General features: G+C 42.7%; 1 protein-coding gene across 2 annotated transcripts; it reads right to left on the reverse strand.

Annotated features, from left to right (window-relative positions):
• Positions 1–882: 882 nt before the first annotated feature.
• Positions 883–20,948, reverse strand: LOC103277702 (uncharacterized). 2 transcript variants are annotated; one of them, XM_016991092.2, is made up of 5 exons: positions 18,267–20,948; positions 8,097–8,268; positions 5,562–5,751; positions 4,425–4,496; positions 883–3,000 (listed from the first exon to the last, which is right to left on the reverse strand). In XM_016991092.2, the coding sequence occupies exons 1-5, from the start codon at positions 18,331–18,333 to the stop codon at positions 2,821–2,823; spliced, it is 681 nt and encodes a 226-aa protein (XP_016846581.2). In that variant the 5' UTR covers positions 18,334–20,948; the 3' UTR covers positions 883–2,820. The 2 variants fall into 2 exon arrangements, with proteins under 2 accessions (XP_016846581.2, XP_008101755.2); XM_008103548.3 differs by having other exon boundaries at positions 883–2,997; positions 18,267–20,944.
• Positions 20,949–24,338: the final 3,390 nt, after the last annotated feature.

The raw sequence follows: 24,338 nt of genomic DNA on the forward strand, positions 1-24,338 counted from the left end.
CACATGTATCTTACTTTTCATTTGTGAAATGCTAGAGGGTATGTAATGCCTCATTTAGAGCAGAACAAAGAGGCAGAGATCTGAGGAGGCTGAAATAAATGGGATCACTTCAGTTATTCAGACTACAGATCAAAAGGCCATATTATCTAAACAACTCTCCTCAAGCAGAAAACAGCAGGGGACAATTTGGATAAGAACATGGCTATCTCTCTATTCTGCGTATTGACTTAATAGTCGGTTTTTACATGGGGAGCATGAAAAAAGGATACTCCTGAGTTCTCCCTTTCAGACCACAGATTAAATAAATACAGCCCATTGTAAGACCCTGGGCAAGTCACACAGTATTAGCCCTAGAAAACCCTGTAATGGGTTCCCCTTAGGGTTGCCATAATTCAGAAACCACAGTAAATCCACATGTTCAGCTCAAGATTCAATGGTTTCATTTTGTTGCATATGAAGCATCACTTTGAGGGAGATGAAAGAAGGAGAGATGAAAGCAGATCATTTCGCCCATCACCTTTACAGAAGAAGTGGTGGCCTAGTTCCCATTATGGTCTGGTTTGAAGAGGAATTAAATTACTTTGTTCACTCCTTCAGAAAGGCAAAATAGATATATTTCCTCAGGTGCTTTTTTAGATCTAGAATTAGACCCTTGAGTAAATAAACCAAGTTTCCCCAATCTGCTTTCTAACACTGCATTGAATGTAACTCCCATCACCCTCAGGCTGACTGAGCCACTGCAGCAGAACTGGCATCCATTTGCTCTTTAAAGCTAAGAAGACCCAGCACCTTGTTGCCAAACATGAACCAATTTAGTTCCTTTGAGCTCTTCCAAAATGTTCTACCCTCAAGGAAGAGTTGCAACAAATCTCACCACTCAAACACAGTATGATGCTACTTTATTGGCACTTGTGAATTACAAACAGAAAATGTGTGTACAGAAAAAGCTCCCCTTCCAGAATAAATCCTATAGTACAGAAGGACTCAAAACTCTGTCTTGATCCCCTGGGACCCCATGTTCTTCCTCCACCTTTTCCTGTTGCAGAGGTTCTGGCCCTTGCATGCTTAGGACATGGTAACAATTTCCCCTTTCTTGTATTTTCTTGGAAATCTCTTCATGCTTCTTCTGCAAGGGACTAAATATTAGGAAGTGTCTCAGTTGTCCTTTCAGTTCTGTTGCCTTTCATTTCTCCATTTCAATAGCAAGCAGCCTTTGCCATATTTTTATATTCAGTGGGAGCCTGCTTTATTTTATTTTTTAAAATCTCACTGCAGAGCAGCATCGGCCAACAAAACCACTGGGTTGTTGCATGCTTACTAGAAATGAAAATCTTCATTTCTCAAATACAAGAACATGAAATTAAAATAATTATATGGATATCATCATCATCATCATCATAGGCAAGATTGTACGACTTTCTTTGCATGTGGGTTACTGTGAGTTTTTCGTGCTGTATGGCCATGTTCCAGAAGCATTTTCTCCTGATGTTTCACCCACATCTGTGGCAGGCATCCTCAGAGGTTGTGAGGTCTGTTGGAAACTAGGCAAGTGGGGTAAATGATGTCTAGGGTGGGAGAGAGAACTCTTGTATGTTGTAGGCAAGTGTGAATGTTGCAATTGACCATGTTGCAGAACCCTTGTTTGGCAAGACTTAGATTTGGATTGATGTTAACTTTGGTGTTTTCTTTTTGGCAACAACTTGTTGCTTGTAATTTTGGACTCTATTTGGAGATGAGAGTATCGTCAATGCTTCTTTGTACTGAGTCAACAAATGGGACACGCAACAAAATATTGCAATGTGGAGTGAACCCCATGCCCCAATTCAGAATACCCTAATTAATTCCTCTTTGGTTTTACATTTCTAAATACCACTACCTTCTCTTGTGAGAGGGACTCTTTGGCCCTTCATATGCTTTGGAGTATAGATTTTGTTCTATTTCTGTAAATCTTGGGGTTTTCTGGAGCATACTGATACCTTCCCTCTTGTTTCTCTATCCCCCCTTTAGACTCCAGTCTTTTTTGTATTCACCAGCTGAGTTTACTATTAGAGTGAATGAGGCTTGTGCAAGGAGGACAAACATGGTCCAGAAATCACAAACATAATGGCCTTAGAGAACATCCGGTTGAAACAAGACTGTTGGAGGAAAAATGTCCATCCTGCCAGGAGAAAACTGTTGGCTTCCATGTCACTTTTGGCTGTAAATCTGCTCTAGGTATCAGTCGTAACTTCAAAGAAGCAATCTCATCTTATTTTGAGGTGGCCATGCATCAGGAGAAGGCGGGTCCTGTAGAGCAGTGTTCCAACGGCCTAGTTTGCTGTACTAAAGAGTCAGCTTGGACACTGTTGGAATAAGAGGCTGAGCTGGAGATATTCTTCCTTGGAAGACCTTGACCTCACAAGGGAGGTTATGAGGAGTGATCACCACACATTATCTACGGAGTGAAGTCCCATTGGAACTGAAGCAGCTTTGTGTCAATAGATTTCCAGTTTAACAATACGGTTCCCACTTACAGGATGGCAAAAGAACCAAGGAGACACAGTGGGTCTTTGGAAGGAGGGCATTAAGGGGTCAGTGGGGACAGGAAACAAGTACTAAGAGCGAAAAGAGGAAAGGGTGAGATTTAGTATTTGAGATCTTTGGGCCCCACCCTGGAGGATAGGTTACAATAGAGTTCTCCAATGTAGAGTGTATGTGTGGACTATAATTTCCATCATGAGGATGATGAGGGCTGTAGTCCATCAGATCTAAAAAGGAATTTTGTAGGTTGAACTATATATACAAGACGATTGTAGTGGGGCTCTCCTGAGTTAAGACACATCAAGGACTGGGGGAGAGACTCTTGTCTGCCTTGTCTTCAGCTCTTTGCTTTGGTGATACTTCTCTGTTCAGTCGTGCTGAAGGCCCCACCAAGCTGGTGGTCCAAGAGTGATGGCGCTTCTGTGGGGAGGAGGAGCTGCCAGGGATCACGCTGCTGCAGTGCTCAAGGGAGGAGATCTGCTGGGAGAGGGAGTGAGAAGATTATTGTTGAGGATACTTGGGCTTCTGATTTCCCCCTCAAGACTCTACCTTATTTACTTCCGTACTGAAACCAAAGCAAGCTTTAACACTTCAAGTCTGAGTGGGAAAAGGGTATGACTGAATTATTTTAGAAAGACTCGTAGTTATTTTTATCATGTCAAAAGCGACTTAAGAACATACTGCAAGTCGCTTCTGGTGTGAGAGAATTGGCCATCTACAGAGACATTGCCCAGAGGACACCCAGATGTGTTATCATCCTGCTGGGAGGCTTCTCTTATGTCCCCGCAAGCTAGAGCTGACAGATGGGAGCTCACTCCATCTCGCTGATTTGAACCGGCAACCTTCAAGTAAGCAGTCCAGCCGGCACAAGGGTTTAATCCATTGTGCTACCACGGCTCCCTAGACCCGTAGTGCATGTCTCTATGTATGCTCAGAAAATGATATACAAAGTTCCTAAATATAGACCCGTAGTGCATGTCTGTAGGTACTTTGTATGTAATTCTCTGAACATACATATATTGTTATACATTTATGAGATGGACTCCAGCTATTATTTTACCATCTTTCCCCGAAAAAGAAGCCAGTAAAACTTTGAAAGCGAATGCAATGTATTCTTTTGGTTGGATGAATAAAAAAAATTTTGTTGGCCTTTTGTGCAAGATGTGTAACCTTGAACTATACTTTCCCTTCCTTGTCTCTCTCATTCTCCCCTTCTTCTTACTACTCTGGTTCTGTGATTTCAAACATAAAATGCAGACAAGGATTCATACATTTGAAATATTATTTCCCCAATGCAGGTTGTAAGAAAGACTGAGTCATTGTCTTCCTTTACAGGGGAAGAATTGACCTGTGTTGGAAGAATGTGTTTGTCTTTGCTCTAATCTAACTGACAGGGCTGTTGGGAGGATAAAATAGAGTGGGAGGGGAGTCAGAATGAATTCTATTATTAGGCAAGTGAGACAGGGTATTTTAGGAATCTGGAAAGGTCAAAATTTACTTTGCCATGTATGTTTTTTACCGCCAGGGATGGAATGAAGAGTTTGCTTGGGAATCTGGGCAGGGCTCAGTGTGGGATGTGCTTACATAGGACCTCTGGTTCCAAATTACCAGGTAATTTGGTTATTCTGCCTCTTGGCATCGACAGATCATCAGCAACTGCTCTGCCTTGAGCACCAAAATGTTCTAAGGTGGATGTAGATCTTTGGAGGAACAATGAGATGGAAGTGTAAAAAAATGAAGTGACAACATGAATGGCTGCTTAACACATGTTACTTCTCTCAAACTGGACACCCTTTGCATGTGAGCACTACAGTTCCCATCATAAATAAATAATGTGGTCATTGAGTTCACACAGGGAGCAAAGGAGACACAGAGGGCAAGAAAAGGGAAATTAGGCTACTTACTGAGGGGCTGGTGCTTGTAGGAGCTTCTGAGCAGCTCCGACGAGGAGCACAAGTGATGACAGAAGGACGCATCTGAAAAATCAAATCAGAAGGAGACATGAATTAGAGAGGATTATTGTTTATTTATAGTTCATACCCTGATATATTATACTGTGACATTAAAAACTATTCAGCAATGGAACCAAATGGCTCAATGGGTCAAACCCTTGTGCCGGCTGAACTGCTGACCTGAAGGTTGGGTTGCTGACCTGAAGGTTGCCGGGTTGAATCCGTGAGATGGGATGAGTTCCCATCTGTCAGCTCTAGCTTGTGGGGACATGAAAGAATCCTCCCAGCTAACACATCTGAGCATCCCCTAGGCAACGTCTCTGTAGACAGCCAATTATCTCACACCAGAAGCAACTTGCAGTATGTTCTCAAGTCACTTTTGACACTATAAAAAAAGCAATGGAACCAATGGCTAAACAGGTGGTGGCATCTGGATGTCCTCCAAAAGAGTCTGGAGGCTACATGTTGGGAATGCTTTATCTAGAAAACTTGTGTTGAACAGAGGGTTGGACATGTCGACTCACAGGAAGTTTTTCGGTGGGCTGGGCTTTAGCACAGCAGGTTAAACCCCCAGGTGCAATAAATCTTGTCAGTCAAAAGGCTGACAGTTTGAAGCCCAGGTCAGGGTGAGCTCCTGACCTTTAGCCCAGTTTCCACCAACCTAGCGGATTGAAAGCAAAATGTGAATAGATAAATAGGGATCACTTAAAAGCAGGGAGGTTTTAAGGCGCCTATAAGGAAATGCTAAAAAATACCCCTGATTCGATCAAAAGTAGGAAGTTACGAACAAAGCTCTTCGGCAGAGAGATGGAGCGACAGCACCTGCCCCTTTGTGGTTGGAACCGAGCACAAGCCTCCATGAAGCCAAAGATGGGAAAGCCTATATACCTCTATCTATGTTCAATTGTATGTCTTGTCTGTGAATAAAATGGCATTGAATGTTTGTCGCCCTGAGTCCCCTTTGGGGTGAGAAGGGTGGAATATAAATACTGTAAATAAATAAATAAGTTATAAGAACAACAGAAGAGGAAAGAAAAATAGGTAGGCAAAAGAAAGTGTGGGTGAAAGGAGAGTTGAACCCAGGCTCACCTGCTGCAGCTGGGACACTGTGAGTGCCGAATCCAGCAGAGGTTTCCTCAGAGGGCATTTCTGTGGACAGCATGGGTGAAGCGCTTGGGAATCTGGGCAAGGCTCAGCGTGGGACGTACTCACACAGGACGAACCAATTGCACCTACTGAGGCCTGTGCAGTCGGTGGTGAGGTCGTCTGTTCCAGAGAGCTGCAGACAAAGAGAAAGCGAGAGAAAAAACATCACTTTCAGACAAGTAATATTTATGCACTGCAGAGAATGGGATTAAACCTTTTTCAAAGTGTTTCATTACACAAGACCGCAGCCTATTTGAGAGTGAACTGCTGTAATGTAATTTATCTAGTGGGGATGTAAATTTTGCTGTTCTTCATCCTCACACAGAAAGACAAAGAGCTTCCATAGAGGTCAGTCTGCTGCTGCAGAAAAGGTAGATTTCGGTGCCGTTCTTTTGCACTTTGCCTTTAGCTTTCAGGCAATTATTATGCAAAGTGGCATAATAGTTCAGAGAAAAATGAATATCTAGAATAAGCTTCAGTACATATCCAGAGGAGCGGTATCATTATAGCTATTTCTTAAAACATTTCCACAGTGCTAGCCCTACCAAGAGACAAAGTGAAGCAATTGCTTCAGGTGTCCAGTACTGGAGAAAAGCATCAGCATCTTCTTTGTCTTCTGACCACTTTAGTCACTCCTTTATGGTCCAGTCCCAATATTGAAAAGCGGAAGATGATCCCAGCAGAATGCTGAAACTGTGTAACTTCGCAGATGCTGCAGCATTTTAATAAATAGAGAAATAAAACCACAGTTTGCATGCACTGGATCCAGTGAACACAGATAAGAAACAGGTTGGGTGGAAGACTGATTGCAGGAATTAGCATCAACAAAGTGCCAGCATAGCACAGTGGCATTAAGGTATGCAGTCTAGTCATTCCTTTATGTTGGAGGGCAGAGCTAAGATAAGACACTACTGTGTCACGAATGCTAATGTGTTTTTATGACACAGCAAGGATGTTTTCCCATTAAGTTCCAGCCTAATTAATTTCTTAATTTGGAAAGTAATACCATGCTGTCTTTCTCTCTAGGCAGCAACATATCTTGGGCCGCTCCTGCATTTTAACATCTCCTTCATACACACAGTCACCACTCTAATAAGATTTTCTGGGTCTAGTATACCTCTCGTCTCCAGTCACCCCAAGTCTTTCCATCCCCTTCTGCTCCTTTAAAATATATTTATAGAAACGTAATTCACAATGAATATAAAATGGACTCCATATATCCTTCATTTCAAAATGATAAACAGCACCAGAGAGATTAATAACTTGCCCATGGCTATTTTTCTACCAGATTTTAAATATACCTCATAACCTTTCAAGTGAAGCTGTTTTAAATCAGAAATACTAGCTTCTAGACCAAGGCTGGGCAAACTTTGGCCCTCCATGGGTATTGGACTCCAGCTCCTATAATTCCTAACAGCTGGTAGGCTGTTAGGTATTGTGGGAGTTGAAGTCCAAAACCCCTGGAAGACTGAAGTTTGTCCATGCCTGGTCTAGACAATGGATATACATAGTAATAGGTATGTTTAATTGTTTGTCCACTTACCAAAAATAAAAAAGATAGGAAAAACAGTTATTACAGAAAGAGGAAGAAAAAGGATTTAACCAGGTGTATGTTTTCTGTATGTTAATTTATATATCCAGATTCAATTGTAAAAATATTTTTTTATGATCTGTGCCAGCATGGTGCAGTTTGAGCATTGGATGGCAGCTTTGGAGATAAGGGTTTGAATCCCTGTTCAGCCATGGAAACGCATTGGATGACCTTGGGGAGAACTATCTTAAGATGTACCTACACTTTAATTGACATGGCTCAATGCTATAGCATCATAGGAGTTTTAGTTTAGTGAGGCACCAGCACTTTGGTGGAGAAGGCTAAAGGCCTTGCAAAGCTACAACTCCTGGGATTCCATAACATTGAGCCAAGGCAGTTAAAGTGGGTGGTTTTTTTTTTCTCGTGTCAGGAGCAACCGGAGTTGCTTCTGGAGTGAGAGAATTGGCCATCTGCAAGGACGTTGCCCAGGGGACGCCCAGATGTTTTGATGTTTTACCATCCTTGTGGGAGGCTTCTCTCATGTCCCCGCATGGAGCTGGAGCTGAAAGAGGGAGCTCATCCGCACTCTCCCCGGGTGGGATTCGAACCTGGCAGCTTTCAGGTCAGCAACCCAACCTTCAAGTCACGAGGCTTTTATCCCCTTGGCCATCGGAGGCTCCAAGTGGGTGGTCAAACTGCATTCATTCCACAGTGTAGATGTACCCTTTGTCTCTTCTTTACATCCCCTCTATTGGGTGTTTTCATAGCATTGAACCAGGGCAGTTCAAGCAATATCAAACTGCATTAATTCTGCTGTGTAGGTGCAGTTTTAGTGATGCATCACAGCTCTGTGCACATAGTTCGAAAGTTGTGCAAAAACCTCAAGCTCTCTTTCTTCGCCTCCCATTATGCTACACTGCCCCCTAATGTCCTTCCAGGTAACTCACATGGCTGTAGTCACACATGTCGACCTTCTGAGTTTCAACAGCTTCTGCCTTTCCAAAGTTAGGTCCGGGCTTCTTCTCCCATCCACAGCAAGTTTGCGTTTGATTGGATAGACTGGCAGTCGATGGGCTGGCAGCCGGCGGAACCTCTGCTCATTTTCATAGGAGGGTTGACCTGGAATAAAATATCTTAGTTGGTAAAACGGCCAATAAGCACATACCCGAGACAAGAAAATGGTATTTCAGATATGAAAAATGCTGTGGTGTGGGGATAATTTTTAAAGTGATGGCAGCGGATGCAGCCATGTTCCCAAAGAGAATAAAACAAATCTAGGCAACTTCACCAATCCACTGCAGTGAACAGAGGGTTCTGCATGTATAACCTAGAGTTAAGGAGTTGATTCATATTTACAGTCCCAACCTGCCACTTCATCACATGAAAGGTTTTTAGCCCCTTACCGTGCTGGGACTCCTTTTCAGGAACAGATCCAGATAAACCCTATCACATTACACAGGCCGTGGCCCCGTCCCATTGATGTCTGAAGCGGCGAGTAAGTGTTGCAAGAAGTTTCCTCACCAATCATGGTGAGCAATGCATCTTTTGGGTAGCTCTGACGGAGCTCATGGTTTTTGGCCTTCCCCAAATGATGGGGGAAACGGCAATGTCTTACCAGACTTTCACCTGTCTCATGGGGGAAGAGACTGGGCACCAATGCATTTTGCCTCCCAATGCCCACATGTGATATGTGAATGAAGGAGGGTGTGCAATTCACTTTGAGGCACCAGGTGCCCCATCCATTTTGTCTGCAATTGCTGACAAAATGGGACAAAATAGAGGAGGGCATCAGTATGATGAAGTCTTATTTCCCAAACTTATTTTATTGAGCAGCAGCTACTGTGAGCAATGGAAAATCTGTCCTATTAATCAGAGCGCAGTAAACTGACACTTCTAACCTCTTCCTGCCAGTGATTTTTTGTATGAAGAGTAATTGCGATAGGGATTCAGTTTCTGGCTGTTGCACTGGAGATCATGGAAGGAAACAGGATGGATGGAAATGTCTATATAACCCAAATAATAGGAGAACAGATCTCTGTTGCTTGCAGAAACTGCTGCTGCTGTCTAACCCTAAATACTTTGTAACCCCCAGTACTTTGCATAACAATAGAGATAGATCACAGCAACAAATAACTACTTTCCTTCTTTCTCCAGCTGCTGTGAAGGTTATTGAAGAAACAGGGAATCCTTGAGACCTGGCACTGGAACCCTCTGAGTCCACTGGGGGCCCTTCCACACAGCTGAATAAAATCCCACATTTTCTGCTTTGAACTGGAATATATGGCCTGATGGACTCAGGTAACCCAGTTCAAAGCAGATATTGTGGGATTTTCTGCCTTAATAGTCTGGGGTGTATGGCTGTGTGGAAGGGCCCCGAGTAAGCATGAAAATGAAGAGTGCATCTACACTGTAGAATTCATGCAGTTTGACACTATTTTAACTGCCATGGTTCCATGCTATGGAATCCTGGGAGTTATAGTTTGGTGAGGCACCAGGACTATTCGGCAGAGAAGGCAAAAGACCTTGTAACGTTACAACTCCCATGATTTCATAGCATTGAGCCATGGCAGTTCAAGTGGTTAAATTGCATTCATTTTATAGAGTAAATACACCCTTAGGTGGTTCAACTGGCTGTGTTCATAAACATTTTTTTTCTGTTCTGGATGCTGCTATTTGGAAAATAACTGAGTGTGACCTTGATACATTATTGTCTCAAAAAAAGAGTAGCTCAGCTAAAGATTTGTGTGCTTGTGTCTTTGAAAGGGTCCTTCAAAATCTGATTCCCCAAGTGAAATTTGACAAGGTCCCATATTCAAAAGATTAAATTTGCTAGGCTGCCACATTTTTCACGAACATGGCGTTTCATTTCAGCTCTGTCGAAGACAGGAGAGCTTTTTTGTACTAATTTCTCTGAATATCAGATGTTCAACACAACATGCAACCAGCATATATTAGGGGAAGGGGAAGGTGAAGAGGAGACCTACTAGCTACCTATTTAATCTTTCTCAAATGCTCACATTACATATTTAAAAAAGCAAGTTGCTAAGCCTTATGACTCTGGGTATATGCCCGAAATTATTGGAAATAATTTGTGGGTTAGGGAAACTTGATGTCACATACTGTAGTATGATTGTGATCGAGGTGACCCCCCCCCCCCAGGACTTTGTAAAAGATAGTTCAAAAATCAAGACTTTATGTTCTATATTCCATATATTTATAGTAGAAGGTGATTGAGACTTTTTACTGGAGTTTACTGTGGTTTACTAAAACTCTCTGCACAAAAGGTGCTTGACCTTTTAGCCTGAGGCAAGAGATAACAACTTCATGAATTGTAAAATCATGCTGCTAAAACTCCACTTTTATGAATTTCCATGCTGGGTTCTCCAGATGTTATGAACTTCGTTCTTATCAAATATTTTCAATTGTTTATATCATTCATGATTCCCCATTATGAAATGTAACTCACTTTTATGAATTCTCCCTTATTTCCATGAAATCTATCTATCTGCCTATATGTATTTGTACTCTTTGGAATCCCCGGAAAATATGTATTTTTCCCAGCCTGGGTTATATTCCAACTTTATTTTATTTTTCATTTTATTTCATATAATTGTCAAATCATGAAATCAAATAGGAAATATTTTGAACTCAACATGAACCCCAGAACTTACCCCATTTCCTATGACCCAGGCTTCCTTTCCCAAAAAAACAAAAGGATAATCTGCCACCGCTAAATCCAATCAAATTCAAATTGCATGGACAATATAGGGCTTGAGTCGCTGAATTCGGAGTTGCTGACCTAAAGGTGATTCGCCCCAAGGCAAACATTGTCATAGATCACCCAAAGAAATACCCAGGACACCTCAGGAAGGCGCCCTGCAGAGCCTGTCAATATGGCTCATCACCACCCATCTTTGCTTCCATCTCTGACACCCCAAGGCATATCTGAAATCTGTATACGTGACAGAAACCCGGACATCCTTGATTGCTGCCATTAATAAAATAAGCACCCTTTAGAAATCAGTCTAGCAGGACTTAATCCTCTGGTTCCTGTCCCCGTCACCTCATTGTTTCACTAACTCCCGCCTTCTCCCTCCTGATTGGCCCGAGTGGAGACGTAAGGCAGCTTCCTATTGGGCCAACGGAGCGAGGCGGGAAACGAAAGCCCGCCTCGTTCAACCTTCTAGCCTATCAACGACCAGATAGGCGGGGAAGCAGGGCGGGAAATTCAAAGGGCTGTCAGACTGAAATTTTGTATAAGTATGGCTTTATTTTGATTGTATGAGGCTGCTGGTAAGTCGAATGATTGCTACCAGAGTCCTCTTCAGCTGAATTGCCCAATAAAGACTCCTTGGCGGATTTTCCTTCAACTTTGGCGGACCTTCTTCATTTCGGCTTCAGGTTGTATTGCGGCTCATATTTTCCTTTTGGCTCCGCCAAGGTCCGTTCTCTCAGGACCGGATCGGGTCTCTCCTTAAGGGCCCCGATCCCCTAAAACGCGGTCGACAACATGATTTTTGAGGAATGTGTATCAATTATGGTCTGAATTCTATTGGTTAATTCCCAGATAGACTCAACAAATGAATTACCTAATGGCTGGCAAAGACAAAGATAAATCCTATTCATTCAATAAGTCTACTCTGTTTGTGATTAACCAGTATGATTCAAACTACATTTGTACATAGAGTTTTATCTATTGTTGGACTAGGAGTCTGAAAGAGCAGGGTTTTCATTTTCTCTCAGCCATGGAAAGTCACAAACCGCCTCTTCCTAAGAAAACCCCCTAGGGCTGTGGTTCTCAACCTGTGGGCCCCCAGATGCTTTGGCCTTCAACTCTCAGAAATCCTATCAGCTGGTAAACTGGCTGGGATCTCTGTGGGTTGTAGGCCAAAACACCTGGGGACCCACAGGTTGAGAAATACAGCCCTAGGAGAAGGTTACCATACACTGAAGCTAATTACCTCCAGAAGAGCTTGAATACTGACTATGAGACTTGTGATCTGCTAATTCCCCAAATGCAGGGGGGCAGCCATGTTGCCCAGCACACAAATTCCAAAATCTATGTTGGGGTGATAGTACTTTCATGGAGCAAAAGCCTTGGTTCACAAAAGCTCTGCAAGAAGGCTCAAAGGGATTATCATCGGGACTCTTGACTCCCTGATCCCTATCTTGCCTTCATTGTGAATAAGTGTGACCTTAGGCATACCACTTGCTCATTTTTTTTGCCCTGCAGCAATGTGGAGTTTTTTTACTTTGTTGTTGTAAGAATGAGATGATGGATGAGATCCAGGTAAATACCTGCAGAAGAAGGGAGTGGCAAGTGACTCTTCCACCACCTCCACCCTCTGACCACCACTTCAGCTTCCTGCGGTTTAGGTTATTCAGACTAAGGCCCCTTGTATAAAATCCAGATTACCGCTATCTGCTTTGAATTGGATTATATCGCAATGGAGACTCAGATAATCAGGTTCAAAGTGGATAATATGGATTATCTACCTTGATAAGGTAAAGGCAAAGGTTTCTCCGGACGTTAAGTCCAGTCATGTCTGACTCTGGGGGTTGGTGTTCATCTCCATTTCTAAGCCAAAGAGCCGGCGTTATCCGTAGACATCTCCAAGGTCATTTGGCTGGCATGATTGCATGGAGCGCCGTTACCTTCCCGCCGGAGCGGTACCTATTGATCTACTCACATTGGTATGTTTTCAAACTGCTAGGTTGGCAGGAGCTGGAGCTAACAGCGGCTGCTTACGCCGCTCCCGGGGTTTGAACCTAGGACTTTTCGGTCTCCAACTCAGTGTTTTAACGCACTTCGCCACCGGGGCTCCACATCTACCTTGATATTCTGGATTATATGGCAAAGTAGAATGCCCCCAAATTGCATAATCCTGTGGGAGAAAGGCTGCTGAAAGGAAAGGTTTTCTGAAAAATCAAGCACATGTACCTTCTGTAAACTAACTTCTTTTTATGGTGAGTTAGCCTTTCTGAGGCCTTTACTACACTGACAAATAAAATCCAGATTATCTGCTTTGAACTGAATTATATGGCAGCATTGACTCTTATAATTCAGTTCAAAGCAGATAATGTGGATTGTTTTCTTTGAAAATCTGGATTATATGGCAGTGTAGAAGGGGGCTGATTTATTATTATTATTATTATTATTATTATTATTATTATTATTATTATTATTATTATTATTATTACCTGCCTCCATCTCCCTGAAGGTACTCGGGGCGGCTCACATGGAGACAAGCACTAAAAACATCAGTTGATGTACAATTAAAACATAAAACAGTTACAGAATTAACATAATACAACAATTATTTAAAACATATTAAAATATACACAACCATATCAATTAAAAAAATTTACGGGGATTCTCAGGCTGGGTCTACACTGAAAAACAAAATCCAGATTATCTGCTCTGAACTGGATTATATGGCAATGTAACTCATATAATCCAGTTCAAAGCACATAATGTGGATTATCTGCTTTGATAATCTGAGTTATGTGGCAGTGTTGAAAGGACCTCAGTTCTCCTTCAGCCCTAAGGCTTCCATAGCATAGAGCCATGGCAGTTTAAATGGTGTGCCTCCATTAATTTTTCAATGTATTCACACCATTTTGGTTCAGATTAGTTAAATCCTTTGACGTGCTATATAAATCAACAATATTAGTAGTCATCAACTCAGGCACAAACTTTAGGGAACTTTCAAAAAACAAGAGATTTGCAAAGCAGGAGGGGAACTACAGCCCACATTTACAATTTCGGCTGTTGAAGATTTGATGTAACGGGACTTTTGTTCCTGAGTTATAAATGTCATTTCCTAAAAAAAATGTGGAAAAAGTTTATTAAACTTTGTTTTTGTGAGACATCCTGCAGCACATTTTGCTGCAGTTTTTCAAGCAATATCTCATAGAGTCTCAATCAATTCAACAAAGTTTGTGGCAGACACAAAAACGAAGTTTCTGGAGTATAACAACTTGCAAATCAAGTATGGCACAATTAAACAGGAATTCACACTTTCAAATCAAGAACAGACATTTTTCTCAAACTTTGTTACATTGTGTTATTTATGGATTTGATTAAAATCTTATCTCTAGGGATCTTTAGGTCTACTAGCGCAATTCTGTATTCAGAGGAAGTTGACCATTCAGTCATGCTGGAAGACTTAAGGCCCTTCCACACAGCCATGTAACCCAGAATATCAAGGCAGAAAATCCCACAATATCTGCTTTGAAGTGGGATACCTGAGTCCACACTGCCATATATTCCAGTTCAAAGATGATAATGTGGGATTTTATTCAGCTGTGTGGAAGGGGCCCTAGAAATATCTAGAGGTGTCATTTCAGGTTTTTAAAAATAGCAGTTTCTTTATTCACGTTTTCTCATGTTCATGGGATCCTGGACTCCTAATGCTAGCAAATGGGGAGGACTTGCTGTAATTGCAAAGCCTCCCAGTTTTAATCCTGGCCAAGGCAACTGGGAGTAAGGCACATTTTGAACAGAAGTACTGCTCTGTCTAAATGGACAAGAGCAACTGGCCTGAGCTTTCAGCTTGCAAAATATGGGTGCACTGAAGAAATCCACTTAGGACTCATAATCCTCCAAGTCCTAGGGCCAGCATTTCATGCTGCAGCGGCTGCTTTCTATGTGGAAAATTCTTCCCTCTGTTATAAAACATGCCTGAACAATTCTTATTTTTAGGTATATGTTAGAAACACGTTTATTTATGCAAGCCTTCCTAGAATAGCATAACCTTCCATGCAGTTTCTTCCATAGGCACTATGTATTGGTTTTATTTGTTGATTTGTCATTGTATATTTATGATTTTTTATCCCAGCGATGAAATGTGCAGATACTGGTGGTTCAGTTTGTTTAAAAAATGAACAAATGAGCGAATACCTATCTTCTTAGAATGAGAGCTTGGAAAAGTTGTTTTTCCCCCCAAAACAGAACCATTCCCAAGCTCTGCCAAGTATTTTACGATTTTGAAATGCAAAACATAATCCGACTGTCCATATTGATGGCACACCCCCACAGTATCTATTTTAAAATATGGGCACGGAAGGGAAAAGAACCTAGCCGAGCCTTCTTTCTGACATGATTCCTGTCTGCATGGAGGGCTTCATGTTCTGTGTGTGAGAAGGGCCTGGGTTTCTGTGTGCAGTTTAGGCTTGGATTGTTATGTATGAGAGGACTTGGAATCTACTCTATTCTTTTGTTGCCAGAAGGAAGAACAAATAGCACACAAAACCAAGGAGAGAACACTTCATCTCACTTTTTTTTGTTTTTTCTGTGGGGTGGGAGTACCCTATTTATTTGGTCTACAGTTGGTCACTTCTAGGGAAGACAATTTTAGCACCTCTCATTTATATTCTCCATTGTGATCATGAGCCTCCGGTGGCGCAATGGGTTAAACCATTGTGCTGGCCGGACTGCTGACCAAAAGGTCAGTAAGCGGGGTGAGCTCCCATCTGTCTGCTTCTCATGTGAGTTCACAAGAGAAGCCTCCCACAGGATGGTAAAACATCCAGGCATCCCCTAGGCAACGTCCTTGCAGACTGCCAGTTCTCTCACACCAGAAGCGATTTGCAGTTTCTCAAGTCACTCCTGACATGGAAAAAAAATATGCATGTTTGTAGTCTGTTTCTTAAAGAAGGGTGTCTAGGTGGAACTCTCCCGCCTTTGCTGAGGTGGGAGGCACAAATAGCATTGACTAATGGTTCCTGTCCCAACAGGTCTGATGGTGTGGCATTCAGCACTACTTGTGGAGGAGATGCATATCTGAACCTGCCAACGTATCCTGCGGGATTAGCTAATTAGAGGCAGGACTGGCTCCACCACTAAGCAGACTGAAGCAATCGCCTCAGGCGGCCGGTGCTGTGGGGCAGCAATAAGCAGTGCTACAATAAAGATTTGGCTGCCAACTCAGGCAGTTTCAGTACATGGGATGGAGGAGGAGGGGGCATCATTTCATCCTTTAACTCAAGTAGCGAGTTGTTTTCGGATAGCACTGATTTATGGTAAACTATCTTCCATTATCAGGCTAGCTCTCACTTGTTTCCGTGTGCTAATCGGCCACGTTATCTGGTTGCACCCCATAAACAAGCAAGTTAAATTTTAGAAAATGCTTTTATGGACTTGATCAAATCCCAACTGTGCCAAAGTGCAGCAGACTCCAGGGCGCAGTGTGCTTCGGCTTATGTTCATAAAGAGCCACTATATACTTCTACTGGTTTTTTGTGAACTTGAGCATAACTTGCACCCTGAAAGTCCTTAATCAATTCTTGCTGTCTGCTCCAGACAGAAAACAAAGAAGAGTTTTACAACATAGGCATTCAGACAGCTATTATTTTTTAAACTGGGTTTACCAAAGTACATGGTGTTCAACTAGATTAACAATAATATTAATCATAATCATCATAATGGGATTCATAATGCCAATAGTCTCAGCCCCTAGGCATTTACAATAGACATTTCAACACTGCAGCTGAATATAAGAGGGAAATAGCAGAGAATAAGATCTTCACCTCTAATAACCGTCATAATTGTGAACACTAGGAGAAAACCCACCATCATGAACATTGGGAACATGTCCTATGAAAATGTTGCAAATATGAGCAATATGCTTAAATCTGTTTTCCCCCTCAATATGTTTTTGCACTAAAAATCAGAAAAGGGAGAAGTTACTCTTTGGGAATTATAACTCCTGGGTCCCTTAGCTGTCCAAATAACCCACCAAACGTCATCCAAAAATGCACCCCAAGAGTGCAGAGAAAGATAAACGGACAGGTGGTGGAACTGGAAATAGGCATTACGTAGAGTGGCAAGGAGGTATGAATTGGGTCACTGAACTGGGAGAGCAGGAGGAATGGTGGGAAGGGCAGGGTGTTGCCACGCTTAAGACCTGTACACAGCTGGAGCCTGGAATTGCTTTACATACCCTGGGGATATGCTTAATAGGTTCCTGTTAGGTGTGTTGTAACTGAAGCAGCAATGGCAGCAGCTGCTGCAAGACAGACAGGGATATGTGCATGCTTTTCTCTATCCAACTAGAACCCATTAGGCTAACATAATAAGGACCCCCTTCACATTACACATTCATAGTGCTGTGATTCCACTTTAATTGCCATTGTTGCATTCGAAATAATCTGGGGATTTATTGTTGAAAGCTTTCACGGCCGGAATCATTGGAGTGTTGTGTGTTTTCCGGGCTGTATGACCATGTCCTTGCAGCATTTTCTCCTGATGTTTTGCCTGCATCTGTAGCTGAAGATGCCAGCCACAGATGCAGTTGAAACGTTAAGAAAAAATGCTGCTAGAGCACAACCATACAGTCTGGAAACCACACAATGCTTCTGGGGATTTCTAGTTTGGTTACAGGAGCTTTCTAGCTGAGGATTCTACATGCTTCTCCATAAATTAGAAGTGAGACAGTATGCTTTGAGCCCTGGACTAGAATTTTGAAAGACCTTGGGGAAGTCACACTCTCTCAGTCTCAAAAGAAATTAGTGCCCAACTTTCTCTGACTAAATCATGCCAAGAAAACCCTAGGATAGGGTCACCATAACTGACCTGAAGGCATGTAGCAACAGCAAGAAATCTAACATCCTTGGGATGCCCAGGATGAAACCTTGGTAGTTAAGGTGGAATAATAGTATTATAGCTCTGTAATGTCAAGAACGGTGCTCCATGCAGTCATGCCGGCCACATTACATTAGAGATGTCTATGGACAACGCCGGCTCTTCAGCTTAGAAATGGAGATGAGCACCAACCTCCAGAGTCGGTCACAACTGGACTTAACATCAGGGGAAATCTTTACCTTTACCTTAATGTGAAGAAACCCTAAATCCATCTGGATTCAAGAAAAGCCAGCACTCTAACCATTATGTCCTATTGCCCTTTAGTTCAGAAACACAAGAGCTAGAAGATGGAAGGACCTGAAATGTTTTGGTAGCTCTTGCATCTTGACTCATCTGGATGCACACAGAAAGTCTCATCTCCTGGACTGATCACCATTTCTGAGCTTGAACCCCTGACTTGAGCTCTGAATTTGATGAGTTTCCCCCACCGAAGCAGCAACAGGGTGGGGACATATAGATTGTGGAAACTTACCTTCCAAGATGTAGACCTTGAATCCACTGCTGATGCCTGTCGTGTAGTGAAAATCAGCCAAAGCCATCGTTGTAAGAGTAGCTGGGAGGTGCAGGGGACCACCAAGAGAATTGCTGGTGGCAGTTTTGATGCTGGGAAAGGATCAACCAAGGTGACACAAAGATTTTAAGGGCTGCAGCTCATGGGCTCAGCCTGTGGAAAGCTGAGAATCTCTTCCAGTTCCTAGATGCGAGGTGAGCTCTAAAAGTTCCACTTGGAGAATGAAAGGGACCCCGGATGGATTGTTCTTCTGAAAATGTTTAGTTTTCTTGCACCACCCACAACCGCAGCATCCGTTCTTGGATTTTTGGATCGTGCTATGAAGGGGTGGAGCTGGACGGGGCCAGTCCTGACAAGCTCGGCACCCTCTGCTCCACGCTCCTATGAGTCCCCTGAGGGCAAGGGTTTGTGTGTGCACACGTAGCTTGGGTCACACCCTGAGCCGAAGGTGGCGGGGGAGAGGGAAGGTGCACTGCCCCCCAAAAGAGACAGGTGTGGAGCAGATGGCAAAGGCAGAGACTAGGAGGGGGACAAAGAATAGTGTGACTAATTCCAGGAAAGTCAAACCCTTGATGGAGAGGTTCCTTTGACTGGAATGTTTGCAGAGCAAAAGATTGAAACATCAAACAATTGAAATTAAATCTCAGGAGGTCCTGGTTTACTCATCTTAAGGATGTTCTTTTAAACACTTTGTATCTTATATTCATTTTGCTTAGACAGAATATTGAAGTACATTGAGCAATTCTTGACCCTGTATTTAAAATGTATTTGTCTCAGCTGTTTAAATAGATAGGAAGTGAGGAAAAGAACGATAGGGTTCCATCCCCAAGCTGCTTTGCCGAGATGTGAAAAATAACTGAGTATGGTACTGAGTTTAAAAAGGTAGACATGTTCATGTGATTTAATCATTTTGTTTGCATACAATTATTTTTATGCTGCATTGAGAGGTGAAACTGTTAACATAAGAGTGAGAAATCTGGGACCCTCCAATATTGGTGGACTGCAGTTCTGTGTGCACTCTTACTATTGGTTGTACTGGTTAAGGCTGATGGGAATTGATGTCCAGCAATATATGGAGGGTTACATACTTGCCATTCATACTGTTAAAATGTGACAGAGATTTTACAGATTGAGGAAGAGATGAGAGGAATGTCAGATTTAAATCTTTAACGTCCCTACGTCTGATGTGACATAAAGAATGTATCTACATGGACAAGAAAATCCACAAAACCAGCAAATATGATGTGCTAGCCTTGAGTATGGAGGCCCCTTCCACACAGCTGAATAAATTCCCACATTATCTGCTTTGGACTGGAATATACGGCAGTGTGGTCTCAGATAATCCAGTGCAAAGCAGATACTGTGGGATTTTCTGCCTTGATATTTTGGGTTATATGGCTGTGTAGAAGGTCCCTGAGAGGAATGCTGGGTTACTATGCTTTTTGTGAGAATAGGATGGATGCCAGAGTAGGAAGAGAGAATATAGGGAGATAATACACAGTACTGTTAGCCCTCCGCTCCACATTTGCGGTTTTCACTTTTGCAGATTTGATTATCCACTGATTAAAATGTTCTCTGTAGTAACCTCAAGTTCCTCCGGTGTGATTCTATAGTCACCTTTGATGGTGAACTTTCAGGATTGACCACTGAGTCATACTGGAAAACCTAGAGATCTCCAGAGAGGTGTTTTCTCATGTAAAATAATAGAACATTTTTATTCACAGTCTTTCACATTTGCAGAGGACCTGGTGTTCTCAACCCCAGAGAATGTAGAGAGCTGGCTGTAGTTGATTGTGGTTTTGTGAAAAATCTAAGAAACACATGGATTGTGGAAGACTGTACATAACTAATTTTATTCAAATAGTGCTATTATATCACTTACTTACTTTTATATCTTGCCTCACCTCCAAGGAGACCAGACATTTTCCCCTCTCTTCTTTTCAAACTAATCCTGATCAGACTGAGAGAGATAGTGGCCATTCACTGAGTTTCATGGAATATTGAGGATGAGAATGGGAATCGTCAGTCATTTGCTAGAATTTTGCATTGTCTCCCAAATATGGTATTATTATCACATTTCAGTCCAAATGTCCAAAGTAATTTGCAGAGTGTTGTCAAAGGCTTTCATGGCTGGAATCACTGGATTGCTGTGTGTTTTCTGGGCCATTTTCCAGAAGCATTCTCTCCCCTGCCTAGTGTCCAATATACCTCACAACCTTTGAGGATGCCTTCCATAGATGTGGGTGAAACATCAGGAGAGAATGCTTCTGGCCACACAACCCAATTTGCAGAATGCTGTATTACGCCCATCTCCCCTGTATGGTAGAATAATATTATCACTTCCTGTTGAGTCCAGAAGGCTGGTGCTAAGAGAAAACAGTAGAATTAAAGTACTTTCTGCCAGAGTGGGGAAGAATGCCCTTCTGCCAAAATATGGGCCAATGATCATGAGTTGTGTTAGCTGTAGTTCTAAAACAACTGGAAGCCTCCAGGTTCTTCATCTCTGACTCAGTGAGTTAATGGCAAGGGATAGGCTTTATTTGGGGCCCTCTTGCTTTCTGGCAGACTCTTTTGATGCTGAGTCTTAATGAAACAATTTTGGATTCGGGAGATCCGGGTTGGCATGAAGCCACGATCCCATTGTTTAGACCCCCACAATTACTAATTCCAATGGTCTTTGCCAATGGACCCTTGGAGGCAGTGGGGGCTTTGCATGGAGGGGAGCAATGAAGAAACCCAACCAACTGTGCCAGAAAGACAGTTTGAGGTTAAAAAGAATGGGGCCCCCACCCAGTACTGGCGTGAGGGAAGCCACGAGCCAAGCGACTGGGGGCGCGTGTCAGGGCTGGCTGCCCCACGCCCTGAGAAGCAGTGGAGCCGCATTCCAGAGGCCTTCCCCACCCTGACTGCCCCGGGGAAGGAAGATCCCTGAATGATGGCAGGAAGGCAAAAGGCAAGCAGGCAAGCCTGGCTCAGAACAGCAGAGTCTGTCTCACCCAGTGCCAGGCACACCTCATCCTGCCTCAGAGGCAGCTGCTTTGCAGGAAAGAAGTAAGAGCCTAGTGGCTAAGAAGCTAGCCAGGAGTCTGGAAGTCTGGGCTTCTGAGTGGATTGTGAGCAGCAGGAAAAACAGACTCTGCTAGTTAAATGGGCTGTGACTTGCCCCCAGACGTGTCCAGTTTTGCCCCAGAGGCATAACGGATAGATTTCCTCCATATGCACAACTATGTCCTGTCTCGAACAAAAGGACAAAAATGGTCAAAACACATCATTTCAAGTAGGACACATGCAGAAAAGAAAAGCCTCCAGTGGGGACTGCTCCAAGTCATTTTGCTTCTTGAAAGAACAAGATGGTGGGACCCATCTGCTTCTTGGCAGGGGGTTGGACTGGATGGCTCATGAGGTCTCTTCCAACTCTACTATTCTATCTCTATTCTATTCTACTTACAGAAGCCAACTAATACCACAATGTATGTGCCATTAATTGAATTTATTGAATTTTGCTGAATAAATCACTAATTAAATTTTAACTCAGCTTTGACATCATTTCCACTACATCTGAAGTATGTTGGTTTCATGGAGACAGGACAGGGTATCCTCCAAGAGAGGGATATGGTCTCAGGTCCTCAAGAGGAATATCTAGGAGTGCATCTACAGTGTAATGTAGCAGTTCAAAAGCATGCAATGCGAGTAGATCACTAGGTACCGCCTCAGTGGGAAGGCAAAAGGGCGCCTCATGCAGATATGCAAAGCATGCTGGCACCAGATCACAGATATCTATGGTGAACAAGCTCCTAGACATGGAAAAATGGAACAAGAGCACCTCCCCATGGCTGGAAGTTGAGTATCATCTCCAGGCGCCAGAGATGAAAAAGGGGGAAGACTTTTACATCTGTCTGTGTATTGTATGTTGTTGTGTAAAAGGCATCAAATGTTTGCCTCATATGTGTTCTATAATCCACTCTGAGTCCCTCCAGGGAGATAGAGAGGAATATAAATAAAGTGTATTATTATTATTGGGGCCCCTGATGGCACAGTGTGTTAAAGCGCTGAGCTGCTGAACTTGCGGACCAAAAGGTCCCAGGTTCAAATCACGGGAGCAGAATGAGCGCCCACTGTTAGCCCCAGCTCCTGCCAACCTAGCAGTTTGAAAACATGCCAATGTGAGTAGACGCTCCATGCAGTCATGCCGGCCACATGACCTTGGAGGTGTCTATGGACAACGCCGGCTCTTCGGCTTAGAAATGGAGATGAGCACCAACCCCCAGAGTCGGTCATGACCGAACTTAACGTCAGGGGAAACTTTTACCTTTACTTCTTGTTGTTGTTGTTGTTGTTGTTATTGTTGTTAGAATTAATGCAGGTTGACAATCACTTTAACTGGTCATAGCTCAGTGCTATAGAATAATGGGATTTGCAGCTTTACAAGGTCTTTAGCTTTCTCTGCCAAAGAGTGATGGTGCCTCACTAAACTACAAATCCCATTATTCCATAGCATTGCGCATAGCAGTTAAAATTTGGAAAACTTCATTAATTCTACTGTGCAGATACACTCCTGCAGGCTGCCACTGCTGTCTCCCAACCTACCTAATAAAGCCCTAAACGGTTCTGGCCCAATTTACTTATCCGAACGTATCTCCTCATATGAGCCAGCTAGATCCCTAAGATCATCTGGAGAGGCCCTGCTCTCGGTCCCACCTGCCTCGCAGGCGCAGCTGGTGGGAACGAGGGACAGGGCCTTCTCGGTGGTGGCTCCCCGGCTGTGGCACACCCGCCCCACAAATATCCGACAAGCCCCAACTCTTCTGGGTTTCAAAAAGGCTGTGAAAACATGGCTGTGTGCACAAGCTTTTAACAAGTAATATGATAACGTCGACATGGTCCGATTAAAGGCTGAAGCATGAGGTTTTTAGACAAATGGATCTAATTTACTTATGTTTTAATTTTTATAATGTATTTTAATGATGTATTTTTATAGTTTTAATTGATTATATGTACTGTTTTTGTTTTTATTATTATGTTCTTGGCATTAAATGTTGCCAACTGTGTAAGCCGCCCTGAGTCCCCCCGGGTGAGAAGGGCAGGGTATAAATTCTGGAAATAAATAAATAAATAAACTAATGCTAGAGTCAGTATCGACAGCCAGAGCCTGACCAGAACATAAGCAGACCTGATCACCATGCAAGGCAGTGTTGACCACTTTTCTCTCTACTGGTCATTGCTCTGAAGGTGTTAGCAGGTCATGAAGAACCTATCCAGGAATAACTTCCAGACTCTATCTTCCTTTACCATTGGTAGAGCATGAATGTTGGCTTATTGTTCCAGATATCATGTATTTAAACATTATGCTCAACATGGTTATTTGAAGGCAGTAGAGATGGATTAGAAAAACAAGGCAGTCCCTTAGTTACCATCATGCTATTGGCGAAATAGCGCATAGGTATTATTTGAGCTAATTAGTTTTTCCTTTTTTTGTTAAAAAATTAAACACTTCATAGATGGTTCCATTAGGGGGCTGAGTTACTATTAATCTTCTGTATTGTTTTAGTTGTTAATTGTCAACAGGGAAGCTTTCCTTTTTTACTGTTTGTAATCATTTTGAGTGATTTCAGTAAAATTAACATTTTACTATCTCCTAATTAATATTTATCTCAAAAATATTATATGCTTAATTTGTCACCCAAGCAATAATGCAACAAATTCAAATTTAACAGAAACAACTTTGCATTAACATAAAAATATTCCAAAAATGCTAATGTTTCCAAGCTCTGTCTTGAAAGGCCAAAGCAGGCATCTGCTTCCTTCAGTCGCTTCTTGTATGTTCCCTCTTTTAATGAAAAACGGATTCTCCGGCCTTCTGAAGTGTCTGTACGCCGCAGGGACATTTCTTTGCCTCTCGACAAGCACTGCCTGGAGGCAGCTGACGTTTGCGTACCCCAGCTGGAGTGCTGGGATGTGCCTCTCAAGCATCTGGCGAAGAGGCTTCGGTGCGTCTGGGCCAGGGGTTCATGCTGGGCTTGCCGTAACCTGCCA

This window comes from Anolis carolinensis, chromosome 2 (genome assembly GCF_035594765.1).
Source record: "Anolis carolinensis isolate JA03-04 chromosome 2, rAnoCar3.1.pri, whole genome shotgun sequence".
NCBI lineage: Eukaryota > Metazoa > Chordata > Lepidosauria > Squamata > Dactyloidae > Anolis > Anolis carolinensis.